Genomic DNA, 17382 nt, shown 5'->3' with positions numbered 1-17382 from the left:
TCCTTGCACTCCTGCCTTTTTTCCCCATTTGCTTTAATTTCTCTTCTAACTATTCACTTTGAAGTAGCTTGAATAGAAGACTAGATGTAAATATGTGTGTGCTTTTCACTTTTGCACCCCAGAGTGCAGGGCTGGTAAAATGGATGTCTTTATTATGCACTTGTTCCAGCTTTGAAAGTACTTTGCTTTTTGACACATTAAGATTAGATAAATTCACCAGATCTGCTGCTGAGAAATGAATGCCTCCATGTATTTACAGTCAACTTACTCTTATTTTGACAGTTTAAATAATCTTTGTTTCTCAGTGAAATAGACAGAATAAAGACAACAGGAAGCTCTGCCCATCATCTATGCTGATTTGGGTGGCTAGGAAATTATTAGGCAAACCCACAACTCCTTACTCCTACTGAAATTTTTGGGTTGTTTTGGAGTGTAACAAATTCAGGTATAGCAATAAGGAGGAGGTGGGGTTTTTATTCTGTCTTTTGTCTTTAAATATGAAGCTCCAATTTGGTACAAAGAGTAAAACCAAGTAAATAGTTTCACTTACATTTTCATGTGGATATATTGGAGGCAGGTGCTGTAATTAAGCAGCTCAGAGTGATTTAGAAGCAGCAGTAATATTTTACATGACTTTGTGGTAGCTAATAGATTTAGTCTGTCCAGCTGCAGCTTAGATCTTAATGTGACAAACTGTTTTAAATTGTATAATCCAAAATAGCTGATAGAGACTGATAGCAGGAGACAAAAATGTAACACTAAAACTAAACTGGCTGAAATTATTGCTGTTACCAAAGGTGGTTCTTTAACCATTCATATTATCTTAGTGGTCAAAGATGATGTCATCACCAACACTCATGTTAACAGTGTTGATCAGCAAGTTAAATGAAGCTGGTGGTCTTGATTAAAATCTCTTCAAAATTGGGTAAAAAAACCCAAAATATTTCGAGAGCATCACCTCACGATCCATGTTGTATGGGAGTTCTTTGGTTGGTGTCTGGTGGGGTAAACCCATGTGTCCCTAACATGTTTGGAAATAAGAGGTATTGAGTGTGATTTTCTGGGTAAGCATACTCTAAGTGTTGTCAGCCAATAAATATTCAAGGGCAATAGGCATGAACTCCGTGGTTCGTTTTCTTTAAAAACCGTCCTGAAGGGAATTTGCTTGCACAAATTGATGGAGTATGTTTTCACATCCTAAGTTGGATCCGACACATATTCTAACTGTGGCTTCTCAATTACATTGTCTGAAATGAATTTACTTTGCTTTAAAAACAGGGATTGTTTTCTATGATTTGCTGTTGTTTTCAGTTAAATTGCTGAAAAGTGATGTGGCTTTTTATGCTGCGTGAAAATCTGCACGTCTTGCAGTCCTTGTGCAACCACATCTTTCACAGGAGCAGCCTAAGATTTCTTTAGGGCATAGGACAAGAATTATTGTGGGGAGTATGATGAACTGGATTTCAGTGTTAATCCAGCTTTAAAATGTTGCTTGAAAGATAAAAGCACAGAGCAGAATCAATTCAGCATTGACCTCAAACATTTCCACTAGCACCAGGGACAGAAAGGCCCAGCTGTGTATCATGACATTGCTGGTGTGCAACTTCTGAATTATTATTCTTGGTCTCACTTTTGCACAACTTAGGAAGTAGATTGTATGGAGTACATGCACCTATGTTTTCAGTAATTCTGTTTTCCTCCTTTGGCGTTTAATTATGCCTTATGTAGCAGCCTGTGCTGCAGAAGTTACCCAGCCTTTTTGCATCTTTTTCCTGTATTAAATCTTCTAGTCTCTACCTTACTTATATTGAAAAAGCAATACAGAAGTGTTCAAGTAGTAAGTAATTACATCAACAGGTGTTCTGACTGCTTGGTTAGTTTCTTAGCAGTAGTAGGGGTAAACTAGTGCTATGTAAGGAAGAATGTGAGCAGAAGTAGCAAAATCATTGTGTTGGGACAATTATTGGCTTGGCTTTTTTGCTTCCCTGAAGATAGAAGTATAGATGTATATATCTTCAGAGCAAAGTTCAGGTGACTTTTTTATTTCACGTTTGAAAAAATGCGGGTAGATGTGAAATGAATGATCATGTAGTTCTGTATGAAGACATGAAGAACTTACCAATCCTTAAATTCAGGTTGGCACTATTACTTTGAAGTCCAAATAATAAATACTCAAATTAGTCAAGGCTTTAAAACCCTTTATTTATGGATAATGCACAAGTACCCTTGGGCTAGGGCTGTTTTATTGTTTGTTCTTGAGCATACTGCCCTAAGTCATACACCCACTGATTGTTTAGAAGCACATGTTAGGAAAGAGGCAGTGGGGCTGTTTTAATGTTGGCTTGAGTTAAACACCTTCTCCCTAAGGGAATAAAACATCATGTTTTCTTTGATTCTTTTATTTACAACTTACTTGCCTTAACAGAGTAGCTCTTGTATTTGTTTCCTCTGGGTTTTTAAAATATTATTATTAATTAGTTGTTTCTTATGATGGCTGTTCATTGTTTGGCTGTCCTGTCACTAACTTGCTAGTTTGCAGTCAGTCAGTAGTAGGATTTCACTGAGATCAGGAATACCTTTATCCAAGGAAGGAGATGGTATTTTAATGCCTAGGTTTGTTTGTTAGTGGTGTTTTTTCCTGCCAGGAAGATAACCTTGAAGATTTGCCCAATTACAATGTATGGTAGAACAGCTACTTTTTTTTTGTAATTGTACTACTTGCTGTCTGCGTTCAAGGCAGGAATATTAAGTGGATTATGAAAAGAGATAATAATTGTCCTTACAGTAACATTAGTGTAGTGAACAGTTGCCCTCAAATAGTTCCATATATGTGTGTGTGCCTTTTGTCTTGATTGCTGCAGGTGTGGGATAGTTTTCATCTATTTTTGCTGTAAGGGGTGGGGGATTTCATGTGATGGATGTCTAGTCAAATGTTAAATTGAGTGGGATAAAAATTAAAAATTAAATGAGATGGCTTGGTTTCCTGAACCCCCACTGAAGTCCTGAGTGAGTTTCCTAGATACAACTTTTAAGTCTTCTGCATGATTTGAGTTTGTCCATATTAAGTTGATTAAATTACTTTGACCATCATCACCAGAATGTAGCAATATATAGCAATATCTAATCACTAATTGTCATCTATCTAACAACAGCATAGCAGAATGTCTTTATTTGGAAAATCCTCAATGGCTAATAATTTGACAGGCAGATTTCAAATTAATACATTTCCAAATGTAAGCTGCAGGAGACTTCTCTTGATTACATGAGGAATTGAATATTAGCTGTGAGGATGCCCTTGACCTTAAATGTAAACTTGAAGAGAGAACATTATTTCAATTACAAGTACAGAAGTATCACAAGTACTGCTTTTGTCAGTAGAAGTTTACATTATCTTCATTACCCTTCACTATTTCCAATCAAATTCATAATGAAACCACTGAATATATTTGGAATTAAAGCCACAGAACCACGGCATGTTTAATATGAAGTACTCTTTTCAATGAACGACTGGAATTCAGGTGGAAATTACACTTACCTATTGAAACTTTTTTTTTATGTGTGTGTTTGATTATTTTCATCTTATTCCCCTAAAATGATGGTCCTGTGACTTGTAGTGACTGGGCAGTCCTATGAGAACATGGTGACTGAGATCATGTCCATGGGCTACGAGCGGGAGCAGGTGATTGCAGCACTGAGGGCCAGCTTCAACAACCCTGACAGAGCAGTGGAATACCTTCTGATGGTGAGCACTTACCTTGCCTGAACCTTTGTTTTCCACTTAATACCTCTCACTTTGATTTTGGTGTTATTTTGAACATTACTCAGTTGCTGAGAGTGACATTTGCCATCTGGAAAGATGAGATTGAAATTTTGACAGACATGGTGTGTTATAGAAAACACTGAAGTAATCCCTAACCACCTCTTCCACTTTGCTTTCATTTTTTGTTAATTTATATGGATATGTCTGTTAAGTATGTCCAGTTACAGTGATAGCTTTAACTGCCAATGGTTTTGTGTCACCTCTTAGTGACACCATTAATTGATTAGTCATACTTTTGTATCCATATCATCACCCTTCCTTAGGCTCCCATTCACTGATTTTGCTAACAATGCAGTGTTCTTAATATACTTCACAAGCAGAAAGGTTTGAGAGGGTTTTTTTTTTTAACTCTGCTTAATTTAACTGGTGTTTTCATTTCAGCACTGTTTTAGAAAAGAAACCATTTTCATTTGTTAAAATAAAGCTTGAAGAGTTAAATGAACTTCATTGGCATGAGAGGAAATAGAAATGTAGTTTCACTTCAATGAAAACGCTGGGCTTTTTGGATTTTTTCTTGTTGAACACCTTAATCTGACAGGTGAATTATAACCGAGTAGAATCTGTCTGATTTTGTTGCTTAATCAGTATTTCCGGTACATTTAATTTTTGCTCTGGCACACCATTTTTCCCCTGATGAGGTTTTTCCTTTTAGCAGATCTGAACTTTATTAAAATCTGGCAACTAGATATCTTGACCTAATCCTTGCAAAATACATGTGGATTGAATTTCTGATTGATTGATAAGAAATCTGGCATCTTTACCCTCCAATTACAAAACGTCAATTTTATTAATGAAGTTTTCCTTCAGTAGTTACAACTTCAAGTCCCTGGCATGCTTCCTACTTACATTAATGTTCCCAAGACTGTAATCTTCTGATTTTAAATTGACAACAAATGTTTTGAGTTTAAGATATGAAAAGTTTAATTCCGAACTAGCATTAGGCCAAGCAAGGGTGAATGCAATAGCTCTCAACTCTCTGTCATAAGTCCTCAAGTTCAAACATTTGTTTTTCATGTTGTAGAAATGTTGGGTTTACTGTTCATCTGGTCTGTAAATAGACCATGAATTCAGTGCCTCCCCTAAGTGTTTGGCCTGCTGTGTGTGTGGCGAGAGAGTATCCCCATGATGGAGCTACATGGCACATCTGCAAAATGCATTGATTGCTATGAGCTGTCCTTGCATTTTTATCTTTATTAGAATATCCTTATAATTAAATCCTTAATTTTTAGTCATTCAGTAGGTCCTGTATCTAAAGTGGGTCCTTCTGTTATATAAGATGTCCCTTTATGTGTTTGTGTTATCCTTCCCTGGAAAATACATTTTCTTTTTTCTTCCTCCTGCTGGAAAAGGGAGTAGGGAGGAATGGTCTTGCTCTTGGATACCATATTAGATAGCAGACTTTTTGCTGTCCTACTAGAAGAATCCTTTTGCTGTAAATGGTCTTTGTAACTGTTCTGGATCTGCTGGGGTCTGAAGTGTTCCTTACTTTCCTGCTGCATATTAAAAAGGTTTTTTTTAGCTACTATTGATCTGATCTGTTGAGGACACTGTTCTTTGACCCTCTCTCTACATATACTTGTATCCAAACTATCATCAGCACTATCTTTTATATAATCTGCAGATTAAGACAAGACATTAGAGATTTATTAAGTGTAACAACACTGTCCAGGTTTAAAGAACCTGAGTACAGCAAGGGTAAGGTGTTGGGAAGGACTTAAACTGTAATTAAAGCACAGCTGTTCCCCAGATGAGCCCTCAAGAGTCCACTTGTTGTCAATGGTTCAGATGGCAAGTCCTTCAGTTTTCATGGCATGATCATTGAGGATTATAGATGTAATCCTGTTGTTGTGGAAGGAGTTGCAAAAGATGATCTTTATTTTTCTATGCACCAGGCTCATCTTTGGAGGTATTTCCATTCAAATCTCTCTTTCAGCCAAGGATTTCCTAACCTCTAGTTAAGAAGGAGTTTTGTCTTCTCTGCTGTAGCCAACCTCTTTGTCTGGATATTTTTAGGGAACATTTCTTTAGTGAGAGTATAGTAAAATACTGAACATAATTCCTAGAGAGGTGGTCAACGTCCTCTGCCTGTCAGTGTTTCAGAGGCATTTGGACAATGCCCTTTACAGGCTTTAACTTTTGGTCAGCCACGAATTGGTCAGTCAGTGGGACTAGATGATCATTTTAAGTACCTCCCAGCTGGAACTATTTTGTTCTCTGTTCTGTGCAGAAGGTGGACCTGATGTGATTACTGCCCTGCAGAGAGCAGTATCAGCTAAAAACCACTGTACTGCTCCGTTAAACAGTAAACAATTGTTTCATCCTCCATAAGGCAACAGTGGCCTTTTTTTGCTGTCCAAGCAGTGTTTGCATTCAGAGTGGCTTGTGTGTGGTTTAATACCATGCTTTATTCTGTTGTGTGGCTGTGTGAGCAAGGTCCATACGCCTCACTGGCATTGTCTGATTGCAACTGTACACAGTCTCTGTTATTTGGAGAGGGGTACTTCAAGCTTGTGTTCAAGAGTTAAGATGATGTTCAAGATGACAAATAATTTCTAAGTAAATTTGTTTGAACTGGTTTACACAGTCCTTCCATTCAAGAGCAAACTTAGGAGTTTAAACAAGCACATGTTGTTTGATCTGGACACAGATTGCAGTGATGACGTGTGCCTGTGAATAGGTGAAATCAACTAGTAATTTCATAAGATTAACCCAAATTGTTACATTATACTTGGATTGCCAGAAATGACTGATTTGATGGGAAAGGTATTTAATCAGTGCTCTGTAAACCACTGATAAGGGAGAGTTACATCAGAATTATACCATGAATGGAATCCTCCTCCCCCTCAGCAGAGGGAGGGATGTGTACTGAGCTCACTGAGCCATGTGAAGGTAATGAAGTGTGTGACAGGGAAATCTTGCTTTTATTCCCCTGAGTGGCTTAAATGTGCAGTTGATGATCAGGTTATTTATACCTTGATGTGTGTCTTAATTAACAGGTAAGGCAAAGAGCATTGCTCAGAGCACTGTCCAACTCTCCCTTTCTAGATGTGCCCTCTATATTAGCTGCATATTTGTCCTTTTTGTTCAGGTGTAATGATGAACATACCATGTGAAGATCATGTTACAGCAGGACTTTTAATCTACATTACCTACCAGTGATTTTTATGGTAGGCTTGACAAACCTCTTCATTGTCTGGTTACCCTGTAGCTCTGTAATATTTTCACCCACTCAGTTCCTTACATTTTGTGATTCCCCAACACAAGTGGGTGGCCCTTGCTTGGGTAACTTCTCTGGCCTATTCCAACAGAGTTTGTTATAATATTCTTTGTGTCTCTCCCATAAGTAAGTTTCCAGGCTTCAGAAAGGTAGATTAAAAGGACAGACTTGGTGCAGGAGTTCAGTGCCAGTGAGGAAGGCAGGGTAAGGGTAGGAAGGAATTCCATGCAGGAGAAAAGTAGCTGAGTGAGGTATCATTGTTGTATAACCAGAGTTCTAGTTTATTGTAATTTTGTGTTTTAGCTTTGTCCATTTCAGGCCTCTGAGCAGTCAGTTCCTATATAAAGTTGCTTGCACATAAAAAATAAACAAAAAGCAAAAGTTAACTATTTTTTTAAAACTTGCTAAAGCTATGTGACATACAGACCTTTTCACCTTTAAGATATTGTGAATGACACCTTTTCATTTAAGGAAACAGGTCCCAAGGGCTGTGTTCTTGTATCTCTTCTCAGTTCCTTGCCAGTTGTATGGAATTGTTAATCTTAGTTAGCATTTTGTACTGCAGTTTGTTGCTGTAATGTCACTTTTGCACAACAATATAACATAGTGTAACAGTGTATTTAGTTTCATTTTTTCATTCACTTCAAATATTTTTAAACAGGATTCAAAGCAAGTGTTTTTTATCAGGCAAAGTGTGTTTTAAAGTGATGCAGGGCATGCTTTACTGCCTTTTTATACAAATCACACATTTTTCCTGCCAAAAAGTAAAATTAATCTTTTCACAGTGCTCTCTGTCAGTTACAAATGCATAACTCACAGGATCTTACCTTGTATTTGCAGTGAAAGCATTAAGGTTTTTATTTTTCCCCCTTCATTCTGAAACCCAAATACTGCATGCAGTTGAAACATGTCTGTCAGCATTCTGTGGGTAATTCTGATGTGAACTGTGGCTTTAGGGGATACCTGGAGATAATCAGGCTGTGGCTGAACCCCCTCAACCACCAAGCACTGGTGCATCTCAGTCTTCAGCAGTGGCAGCAGCAGTAGCAACCATACCCACGACTACTAGTTCACTAGGAGGTAAGAAAGGCTGTATTGGAGAAGATGTGATAAACAATGTGCCCTTAACCAATCTATTTTTAAATCAATTTTAAGTTCCAGGTGCTTGTGAGCTCTTCAGAGGGAATTGGATAAAGAGCTGTTAACATGGTCATTCCAGGTGTGGTATTTTCTTGGGACAAGTGGCTTGTTGTATGTCATGTGCAAAGTTTTCAAAAAATGCAGTGAACTTGCACAATTTCTTTAATTCAGTATTCTGGATTCTGAAGTGCAAGACCACAGATGAGAAAACAGAGATTGTGTTTTCTCTCACTTAAACTCTGATTTTCTACTCTATAACTGATTGGGGACTGTCCACTTTGACTATATTAATATATTTCCCACACAGAAGCTGGGATATCAAGGGAGAAACCCGAAATTTAGCAATGAAGTGTAGCACTGGAGAGACCTATAACTGACCTAGGACTCCTCACTCAGCAGTGCAGCACTTTGACAGTGGCTGGTGCCTGCTGAAGAGAAGGGTATTTGTCAAGAATTTATCTCCCTCTTAAAGGGAGGTGGATAAATACATGAAAGGAGCCTAATGAAAGGGTAGGAAAGGTCTGTCTGGAAATGGTGCTCAAGATAGAAGAGACAAGACAGTGGATTGGGTAGATGTGTCTGGTTGAGATGAACCAGAGATGAGACATCCAGAGGAAAGTGTTGGAGATAAGGACAAGGCTGTTGGATCTTAAAAGACGACTGGGTAAAAAGGAAATGCATTGTTTAATCTTAGAATAAAGACATTTTCCTTAAAGCTAAAGTGAGGAAGCAAATTATTTTATTCTTCAGTGAATGGTGTGTTGTCCGTTTCATGTCCTGTTTCTGTCTAAAATTGCAGTGTAGGTATGCATTTTATAAGGATTCTCATAACTTTTTAAAAAAACATGTTATTTCACTGATCTTTTTTTTCAGGACATCCACTTGAGTTTTTACGAAATCAGCCTCAGTTCCAGCAGATGAGACAAATTATCCAGCAAAATCCTTCTCTGTTGCCAGCATTGCTACAGCAAATTGGAAGGGAAAACCCCCAACTACTGCAGGTGGATCTTAAAACTAGAAAACAATGCTTACTAATTCTGATTTAGCTTTTGCAAGAGCGTCATATGTTGATGTTGTCTCGGATAATATGTTACTAGCAGTTACAACATTCTATTGCTGGCTTTTCAGCAGTTGTTGCTGTACAGAATGTATTTTCTGTGACATTGGATACAAATTTGAGACTTCATAAGAGGTGCAGAGGAGGGGGTGAGGAAGGGGGAGGGATCACTGCAGTTGAATTGAAACATTAAAATTGCATTTTTTATTGTTAGATATAACAATATTTTTCTGTGCGCTTCTTGCACGTCCCTTTGACTTCTTAATTCTCTGAAAATAAATATTTTTACTTGTCTCTTGGCACACTTAAACTCCAATTATTAAATATACGTGTTTCTTTTACTGTTCTGTGCATCACAGCAAATAAGCCAGCACCAGGAACATTTTATTCACATGTTGAATGAGCCAGTTCTAGAGTCTCGCCAAGGTTTAAGTGGCAGTGATGATGGTGCCAGCACTGGAGGAATAGGAGATGCTGGGAATGCTCATATGAACTACATTCAAGTAACACCTCAGGAAAAAGAAGCTATAGAAAGGGTGAGCCTTTCTTCTTTGAAATTCTTGTGGCTGTTGGGTGTTGACTCCAGTGCATGCTTAAGACCTACCTAACTTAAACTTTGTTTGGCTCAGTAGTTCTTATATCATATTTGGTGTTTTCATAGTTGGCATTTCACAGCTGTTGTAGCCTTGTTTCAAGTCATATCTTCTCTTGCTTTATAGCAGTTGAGTCTAAAATATCTTAAATCTGTCTTACTGAGGAGAGGCAGAGCATTTTAAGTGATCAGAGACCATCCTGTGATAATTAACAATGGAAATGGATCTCCCATTTTATTCAGGAATTATTCAGGAAGTAATCCTGCTTGCTAAAGCCTCTGCCAGTGCTGTTCTAGATCATACCATGACAGGTCTCCAGGTACAAAGGCCTGGCTGCTTGAGCACTGTTTGCAAAGTACTTAAAAAGTAAGAACACTCATAGTTAAGTAAATCAGTTGAAGTCAAAACTTTGCCCAGTTGTCTGTCCATGACAATTAGTTAATTATAATTTTCTAAAAGTACTGCTAAGCATGAAAATATACTCTGAGGTGGTACATTGCATTCATAAATGCTGCGTTACTGACCAAATGTGGTTTTGCATAGATGGCAATGCCTCAGAGATTTTTCTTAGGACAGATTACAAGAGTTTTGTCATACTGTGGTAGTGGTTTGGTACCCCAAAGACAATGTTTTTTCATCTGGCAAAACCAAAGTTTAAGTAAGGACCATTAGAAGATACCTATTTGAATCTTAAGTAAGGACCATTAGAAGATACCTATTTGAATTTGAAGAACTAACTAGGTGTTAGTTCTCTAGATCTTGAGGAAATTGGCAAATTATAAAATTAGTCTAATAAAACTATTTGACCATGTACTTATCACAGGTCATCATCTTTAGTCTGTTGCATTTTCTTTTAAAGTAATTTTATGCTGCAGAATTTTATTACCTCTACTGCCTGTTTTGAAACCCAGCAAAGATCCTTCTTTCTCTTTCCATGAAAGACAAACCTCAAAATTTAATTTCTTAGTATTGCAGCTGATGCCTTCATGCTGTCTGTGTGCTAGAAATAAAATCTAAGAATGGCTTGTGAGGGATAATAGGACACAGTTTTTCTCATAGTTATTTGATCTGCCCCATACATGAAATGCCTTGCAGGTGCTGAGGATTTTAAGAAAATCTCCAGATAGTGGAGTGTACTTGCCTTTGGCTAAAACAAGAATTCATTTGCTGAGTGCCCCTAAGTGCTGGCTAAACCCTTGGCACAGTAATAAGTTCTCCTCTGATGTTCTCATGCCCTGTTGTTGCAGGGTTCCAGACATTAATTAATTCCTTGACTTCTGAAAACCAGATTGCTCTCAGCTTACTTGTCTTGGCTGCAGTGTGTAGTTAATTTTTTTAAGATAAACAATTGAAAATATGGCCTAATGTGATGTGCTGGACAGCCTACTAAAGATCACAGGCTGGGAGCTTTTGTTCCAGGCAATTTTTTGTTAAAAGTCCTTTGGAGCTTTGTATAATTGCTTAAAATGAGCATTGTTTGAAGTTGTTTGGTTTTTTTTTTTTGCAGCAGTGCAATGTGACATTACTTCATGACAACACTGTGACCCAGGTCTGTTTTAGGCTTACTGTGTCACTAAAGAAGTGACAAGTTTTTATGGTGGTTCATTAGACTTAATCCAATCACCTTTTCAAGTGAGGATGCTCTTTGCTAAAGGCAGAAGCAGCACCTTATTTTTCACTCGCTAAAATCTGCATTGAGCTAGGCAGCAGTGTCATTTTCAAGAAGGCAGTAATTGCTTAAGCGACATCTCAAGACACAAAGACATACAAAGAAGCCTAACATGCAAAATGCACTTCCTAAATATGTTTCTTTTCTTCAGTTAAAGGCATTAGGATTCCCTGAAGGACTTGTGATACAGGCGTATTTCGCATGCGAGAAGAATGAAAACCTGGCTGCCAACTTTCTTCTACAGCAGAACTTCGATGAAGACTGAGAGAATTCTTTTTTTTTTTCCTATTTCACACCTCACACCAGTGCATTACACTAACTCTGTTCACTGGATTGTCTAGGATATTTGGGCTTACATTCATAATGCTTGGTGTATGGAATATAGGGAGTGGGTGGAAGGGAGAACATAGGAAACAAAGCAAAGAAAGCAACAAGTTTTTAATGTCTCTTTTAAATTAGCAGATGCAGAAAATCGCACAGTGTAAAAAACAAAAAATATATATTCAACCAAAAAATCAGCTTCTGCAGATAATTAGTTCCTTCTGTAAACTGTAGGTTAACTTTTTCTAGGTTTTCACTCTTACTGTACTAGTTCCAGAAATGTAGTGTAATGCACTGCTTCATGTTCCTTTCCACTTAGTATTGACTTTGGAAGTAGCCTGTGCTACGTAGATTTTAACAGTCTGTATTTCATGGCAACACTGGATAGCAGCTTTGTGAAATCTAAAAGATCTGAGCAAATGTAATCCTGAATGCCAAAATAGGGCTATTCGGGTTTTTTTTCTTCAGCTGTGTTAAAGTAGTGCAAGAGACACAGTATTTTTGTCTAATGCTGAATTAGAGCAGTGTTGGCTTTTTTCTTTTTTTTTGCAATGAAAACCCATTACAGTTAAAAGTGTCCTGATTATTGAGAAACACCACCCCCTCCTTTGTCCCCGTGAAATGATCTGAGAAACTATATACATACAGAAAAAAAATATTATCCTGTTTACATATTTTATCTTTGGGAAAAAAAAAATATAGATACCTAATTACTTCTTTTAATGTCCTTTTAATGTTATCTTGCAGTAAAAGTTTTAAAAGCAATAGATTGCATGTTTGGTTTTGTTATATGCACTCTAGTGAGTTGAATATTCTTTTTCTGCCAGCAAACAAAATGCAAGCTTCATTTTTGTCTGCTGCAATGAGAATTTATCAAATCAAATTTCACCTTCCCAACTTTGTTGAACCAGCTTTTATAGTACAGCTGTAAGTGTTCTGTTGCTCTTGAGTAGATTGTAGTGTTCAAGCTATTTCTGTTAAGTAAGGACTTTTGGGGATTTATTCACTTTATAAGGATGAGAAGTTCAAAACTTGAGATATCAAGCAAACTATGAATTTATTCCAATGTAAAAAGAATTGACACTCGAAACTTTATATTGAAAATAAACTCTGGTTACAGAGTTTTGAATCTTACTTCTTCGTACCTACTTATCATTTATTTTGTTTAGTCATCATAAAATGTTAACAATCTTTTTTTTTAATACATGTTTACTTTTAGAGGTAATTTCGCCCATCATTGCAATACTATGAATAAAAACAAATGTAAATTTAATCTAAAGCTGTTCTGTGCAACGTTACCTGAACACAACATGGGGATAGTTTGATTTTTTTCTACTGTTGTAGTCCAATTACCTGGATTACAAATTTACCTCTACAGTAACCAGGAAAAAATATTATTAGTGGTACAGCACTGAATTCCTGTACTACTAGTCATATTAATGATTTTAATGATTTAGTGGTACAACTAAAAAATTATTTTCTGCTGAGTTTGTTTATCAGTGGATTAACTACTTAGCTACTACTTAAGCTCAAAGTACAAGTCAAGTGTCTTGAAAAATGAGCTAAAAAGACTGAAACATTTGTATTTCATTTCTTCATTGATTGGCCATAGTCTGTAAAAATATCTGCACAAAACAATGAAATGTATTAAAGCCTTTTACTTTTTTTTTTCTATTCTTATACATCTGTGATATTTTTCCAGATAGTGTGTATTTTAATTATTCAGATTTTATTCTTTTAAAATTTCTTAGGTGAATGTCGTCTAAGTGATCAGTAGCACAACCCAAATCTATCAATAGGAGATGTGATACTGCTAAATAGGAAATAAGTCTTTCATAATGTTTTCTTTTTAGAGACGTTAACATTAATTACCTGAGTCAGCTAGTAAACACCATATAAATAGGATTCTCAGTTTGTCTGTGAACTGAGAGAGATGGATTTTGGTTTAACACTGCATGCCAAAAGGGGCTGTTTGTTATCTGTAAAAGGACCAGCTGCCAGGTACTTGAAAAACACCAAACTGATACAAGGACTTCTTGAATGTACTTTTACTACATAGCTGATAGCTAACTAAGACAAAAGCTTTTAGTTTGTGGGAGTCTTCTGTACTGATCAAACTGCTCTGAGAAATAACCATTCCTTCTCTAGGAGGGTGGAGAGTAAAGCAAGAATGTCTGGGTGTTTCAGTCCACTCCCTCCAATTTTGATTTTGAAATGTTTACTTATTATAAATGTATTTGAATTAAAGTCTGTTGAGCTTGTTCTTTGTAAAAAAAAAAAGGCAAAAAAAAAAAAAAAGAGCTAGTAGCTTTGTTCATTTGTAACTTTGTATGCTGAGTGACTGAGGGATTTATGGCTGCTGTGTTTGAAGCCTTACTAGTCATGCTGTTCCCGTTTTTCTCCAGCAGTGAAACAGTGTTTTTGTGACTTCTGATGAACAACAGGTGTCTGACCTTACATGCTAGCAAAAACTGTTACCTGTCCAATAGCGGGATACTTGCCAGGGGAGAATCATGTCTCTCTTTGTAGTAGCTGCCAAAAGGGAAGAATACATGGAATTCATGTGGTGTTGAGGAGGTGTGACCTGAGCAAGCTGCCTAGGTATGTTGTGCCTCGTTTTCTACCAAGTACTACCGGGAGTTGTCTGCACAGAGTGCTGCTCAGCTTCTCTGCTGCAGATCTCTTAGGGATTTGGGGATCAGTTTCCTCAGGGCTTTCTGAACAGTAGCTGAGAAAATAAAAGTATTTCTTCCTAAGTTTTGGTACTGTAGTCCTTACATTTGTTGTAAAACTTCTGAATATCTGCTTAGACGAAAGCTATTTATGATGCACTTTTAATTGGGATTAAAAAGTTACTCTGAAGTCATATTAATTCTGTAGTTGTCTGTTCTTAAGTCCTCTCTACAGCTGCATTTTGATGCTGTGGTTCATTTACCTCGTCCAGAGCTGCCTGATGAATCCAGCTAAAACCCGAGCAATTTTACTGATTAAATGCCCTGTTCTTACCCCACACTAACAGAACTTTTTAGGAATGTGAGATAATCACTCCTGAAGCCAGATTGTGACTGATTTTGGAGTGCTGGGTTGAGCTTCACTTCAAGAACATGCATGAATGAATCAAGCAGAGACACAAAGCCAAGTCCTCAAATACTGCATGCAGATTTGTCACCTGTGGTGTCATTGGATATTTCATTTGGTTTTATAGAGTTTTGGAGGTAGCCACATCTTTCTTTTTTTTCTGATTTCTCTTAAATCCAGCTCTGTGCACAAAACTAACCTAGAATTTGAAAATACTCTCTAGTTCAATGGAAAAAATAAGGTGGGAGTGGGGAGAACAGCTTTGTCACTAACCTTTTTAGTTTTTCCGTGCCTGGTTTGGGATGCTAGCAGTGTTCAGCACACCATCCTTTGAAAACATTATTTTGACACAGCTACAACCACCACTATTGTAGTTATGAAGCCACAATTTACAAAATTTTGTATCTTCACTAAACCATCCAGAAAAGCAGGCTTATTCCACCTGCTTTAAGTGGTGATTAGGTGATGTATAGGAAACATTTAAGTATTGCATTACCACTGAATGCATGACTGCTGCTGGTGCTTGTATCTGCAGACTGCAGCTGATGTTGCTGATTGTAATTGTCAAGTGCCAGTTTTGTATTGATATATTTCTTCATGGAATATAGGACCTGTGAGGGGGAGGAAAAAAAGGTCATGAAACTTCCTGGGTTTTTATCAGGAATCAATTTATTTCCTTCTGTGCAAGAGAAATAAATGTTAAACACATATAATTTAACTCCAGTTGTAATCAAAGGACATTTTCTTGAAGATACCAGCATCTCTGGCATTTCCTGTCCAAACTGCAGTGAAACTAATAAAGACAAATACCTGCTCTTCAATAATGGCAGTAGACTGGAATAACTTAACAGTTGTAGAGTCTGAAGGTCTTCCTTCCACGTCATCCCTTTGCTTTGGCATTTTCCAAATGGAAAATTGGTGAGCTGTTACAAAGCATTATCTGCTGTGTGCCTCCCTCCACTTGCTGAAGTCTGGCACTAAAAACAGTCCTTAAGGTTTTGTGTTGTGTGTGCTCCACGCAGTTATGCCTCAGAGACCTGGAGTGCAAAGTGTCTTTCTAAATAGGTGTCCCCTCTATTTTTATACAGCTCCACACATAAATGTGAGTACTCTGTGGGGCTGAAGGCAAGGAGCAGCATCCTTGGAATTCTTGTTGTCTGGGATAAGAGATTTTAGATGTGATAGACAGAGGAGTAACCAGATACACCAGCAGGCAGCTGTTTGCCATCCCAGGGGAAGGGTTGGTTGCTGTCCTTGTAATGTGAAGCATTTGACTTTAAATGTGCAGCAGCCAAAGATTAAAAAAAAAAAAAAAAGGCAATGTCTCCCACATGTCTCTGTGGCTGTATCTGTAGAATTGTTCAAAGTCTTGTCAAAGTCAGACACGTGTTTTTAATTATATATTTCAGTTAAGCTTGTTTCTTCCCACCCCCACTGCCTTGTCTTTACTCTAAATCTCCTTTTTCTTTTTTCTTTTTCACTTTTCATTATTGGAGAAAGCATGCCAGCTCCAAAGGGAGCACTACCAGCTTCTGTTGGAGGATGGAAGAATAGTATTTCAGAATAGGAAAAGGGGCAGGAAATAGTCTTCAGGGTGGGATATGAACCAGGACAATAAAAGTGCTGAACATCTGGGATAGAGATCTCCGTAGGGAGGTTGAGGTGAGGACTCTGGGGCTGGAATTGGCAGTGTGTGTGAAAGGAAATGCCTGGGGGAGTTACAAGTGTGACAAAAGAACAAAGTGGTGTGACAGGGGCAAATGGGGAGTCAGAATGAGCAAACCTTTGGTGGGACTCTGGATGTATAAATAAGAGATGGATGGATCATTTGGGAGCAGAACTGATGTTCATCTATAGGGACACTTCCAAGACAAAGAAATTACTTGTTTCTTGTAGCTTATCCAGTAGCTTTTTGTGTAGTGCTTTGGTTCTAAAACCAGTTCTGAGGGAGATGATGAGGTTATAAAACAACAAGGGCAGCAAAAAGAAACAAACCAGTGTGTACCTTGGTGATTTACCTCACAGATGTGATACAGTACTCTTGGGTAGTCTGACTGCACTGAGGTCCTCCTGCTTAAAGGTGGAGAGGAGAAAAAAAGTAATTTAAATAAATTTTGTTTCTATGAGTCTCTGTGTTGCTTGAAGTGATAGAAATGAAGTGTTAGAAATGATCTGCCTAAAAGCATGCATTTCATATTAACAAACATGCTGCTTGCTTCCCCTGTCTCCATGTTAAAATATCAAATTTCCCTTTGGCAAAGGGCAGGACTGTGCAGGACACTGTTGGAGCAAAGCTGCAGAGTCCATTTGGACAACTGTTCGTGATGGGATTGTGCCTTTTGAGCATGAATGTAATTTGTGATCCATGAGTGTCCTAAAATCTGAGCTGTGACCTGTGGAAAGCTGAAAAAAACCTGGGAACACTCATTCTTGGAAGAGCAGCAGGGTTAAAATGAGAAGCTACTGGAATATATTAAACATGACTGT

The 17382-nt window shown here is 37.6% G+C and overlaps 1 protein-coding gene across 3 annotated transcripts in view; it reads left to right on the top strand.

Moving 5' to 3' along the window:
- RAD23B (RAD23 homolog B, nucleotide excision repair protein) overlaps positions 1-17180 on the top strand; it is a 38238-nt gene extending 21058 nt beyond the window's left edge. Inside the window, exons 6-11 of one of the 3 annotated variants that reach the window (XR_009275934.1) lie at positions 3615-3742; positions 7994-8117; positions 9051-9178; positions 9594-9770; positions 11648-14418; positions 17162-17180. Coding sequence is in view for 1 of the 3 variants with exons in the window: in XM_058823533.1 (XP_058679516.1) it covers positions 3615-3742; positions 7994-8117; positions 9051-9178; positions 9594-9770; positions 11648-11761 (671 nt within the window). In the remaining 2 variants the exon portion in view is untranslated. Of the gene's footprint in view, positions 1-3614; positions 3743-7993; positions 8118-9050; positions 9179-9593; positions 9771-11647; positions 14783-14836; positions 15160-17161 lie in introns of those variants that run through there. The other 2 variants (XR_009275933.1, XM_058823533.1) reach the window with 2 other exon arrangements.
- The last annotated feature ends 202 nt before the right edge of the window (positions 17181-17382 follow it).

The sequence above is a fragment of the Ammospiza caudacuta genome, chromosome Z (genome assembly GCF_027887145.1).
Source record: "Ammospiza caudacuta isolate bAmmCau1 chromosome Z, bAmmCau1.pri, whole genome shotgun sequence".
NCBI lineage: Eukaryota > Metazoa > Chordata > Aves > Passeriformes > Passerellidae > Ammospiza > Ammospiza caudacuta.
Note: the sequence above shows the minus strand (reverse complement) of the source record. Positions and strands in the feature narration are given on the sequence as shown.